Here is a 1,237-nt window from a genome sequence, read left to right as displayed (position 1 = left end):
ACATTGCGGCTGGGCCGGCGGGGCTGGGTGGGAGGTGTCCCTGCCATGGCAGGGCTGGCACTGGAGGGGCTCTGAGCTCCCTTCCCACCCAAATTATTCTGAGGTTCCCTGATTCCATGATATAATCCCTGTCTGGCCTTGGGGTTATAACCAAAGTCTGACCAAGGGAAGGTGCCAGCAGAGCCATTAACTCCAAAAGGAAGAATTTCAGGAATAATTTCCCCATGGAAAGGGTGCTCAGGCCTTGGCAGGGGCTGCCCAGGGAGCTTTGGAGTGCCCATCCCTGCAGGTGTCTGAGGAATTCCTGGAGGTGGCACTCAGGGCTCTGGGCTGGGGCCAAGGTGGGGATGGGGCACAGCTGGGACTGGATGGGCTGGGAGGGCTTTTCCAGCCGCAGGGATCCCAGGATTCTGTGAAAAGGAAGGATCCTCTGGAACACCAGCAGCCTCCATGCAGCCTGGGGAGGCCAGGCCAGCCCGGACACAGGAGCTGGCAGAAGCCCCGGCCCATCTGTCCCAGCCCCGGCCCTGGCAGAGCTGCCCAGAGCCCCAGTGCTGCCGGGGCTGTGTTCCCACTCCTTGTGGGACATTCCCAGCTCCCTGGAGCCAGCGGGGTTCCAGCCATCCCACGGGAGTGGCTTTGGCCGCACCAGCACAAGGAACACCTCGCTCCTGCTGCTGGGATCCTGGAACATCCTGAGCTGGAAGGGACCCCCAGGGATGGTGGATCCAGCTGCTGGCCCTGCCCAGGCACCCAACAGCCCCACCCTGGGCATCCCTGGGAGCAGAGCTCCGGCAGCCTCGGGCTGTGCCCATTCCCTGGGGAGCCTGGGCAGTGCCCAGCACCCCCTGAGGGAAGAACCTTTCCTGATCTCCAGCCTGACCCTGCCTGGCACAGCTCCTGTCACAGGGAGCAGGGAACGTTTTCCAGCACTGCCTCCAGTGCCAGAGCCCGTTTTGCTTGGGAGAGCAGGGAAGCAGGGGTGGAAGATTCCCAGTTACTCCCCAGAGCCTGGGAGGCAGCAAGGGTGGGACAGGGGCACAGCTGGCACAGCTGGAGGCTCAGGGACCCTCACCTGTACTTGAGGGGGAACATGAGAGCCAGGAGGGCCCGGCAGGCGTCTGTGAGCCTCTGGTAGCTGCTGGACAGGAAGAGGATCTTGTGCTCGGTCAGCGCCGCGCAGAACAGGAACAGCACGTTGGTGATGCCTGGGCAGGGCACAGCAGCGGCTCAGGAA

General features: G+C 63.4%; 1 protein-coding gene across 1 annotated transcript in view; it reads right to left on the bottom strand.

Annotated features, from left to right (window-relative positions):
• Nucleotides 1–1,237, bottom strand: part of SBF1 (SET binding factor 1) — a gene marked incomplete at both ends in the record, with an annotated part of 40,963 nt that overhangs the window by 23,604 nt on the left and 16,122 nt on the right. The window contains one exon of the mRNA XM_017739381.1: nt 1,076–1,229. Coding sequence (XP_017594870.1) covers nt 1,076–1,229 — 154 coding nt within the window. The remainder of the gene's footprint in view (nt 1–1,075; nt 1,230–1,237) is intronic.

This window comes from Corvus brachyrhynchos, unplaced genomic scaffold, assembly GCF_000691975.1.
Source record: "Corvus brachyrhynchos isolate BGI_N302 unplaced genomic scaffold, ASM69197v1 scaffold197, whole genome shotgun sequence".
NCBI lineage: Eukaryota > Metazoa > Chordata > Aves > Passeriformes > Corvidae > Corvus > Corvus brachyrhynchos.
This window is presented reverse-complemented; position numbering and strand designations above follow the sequence as displayed.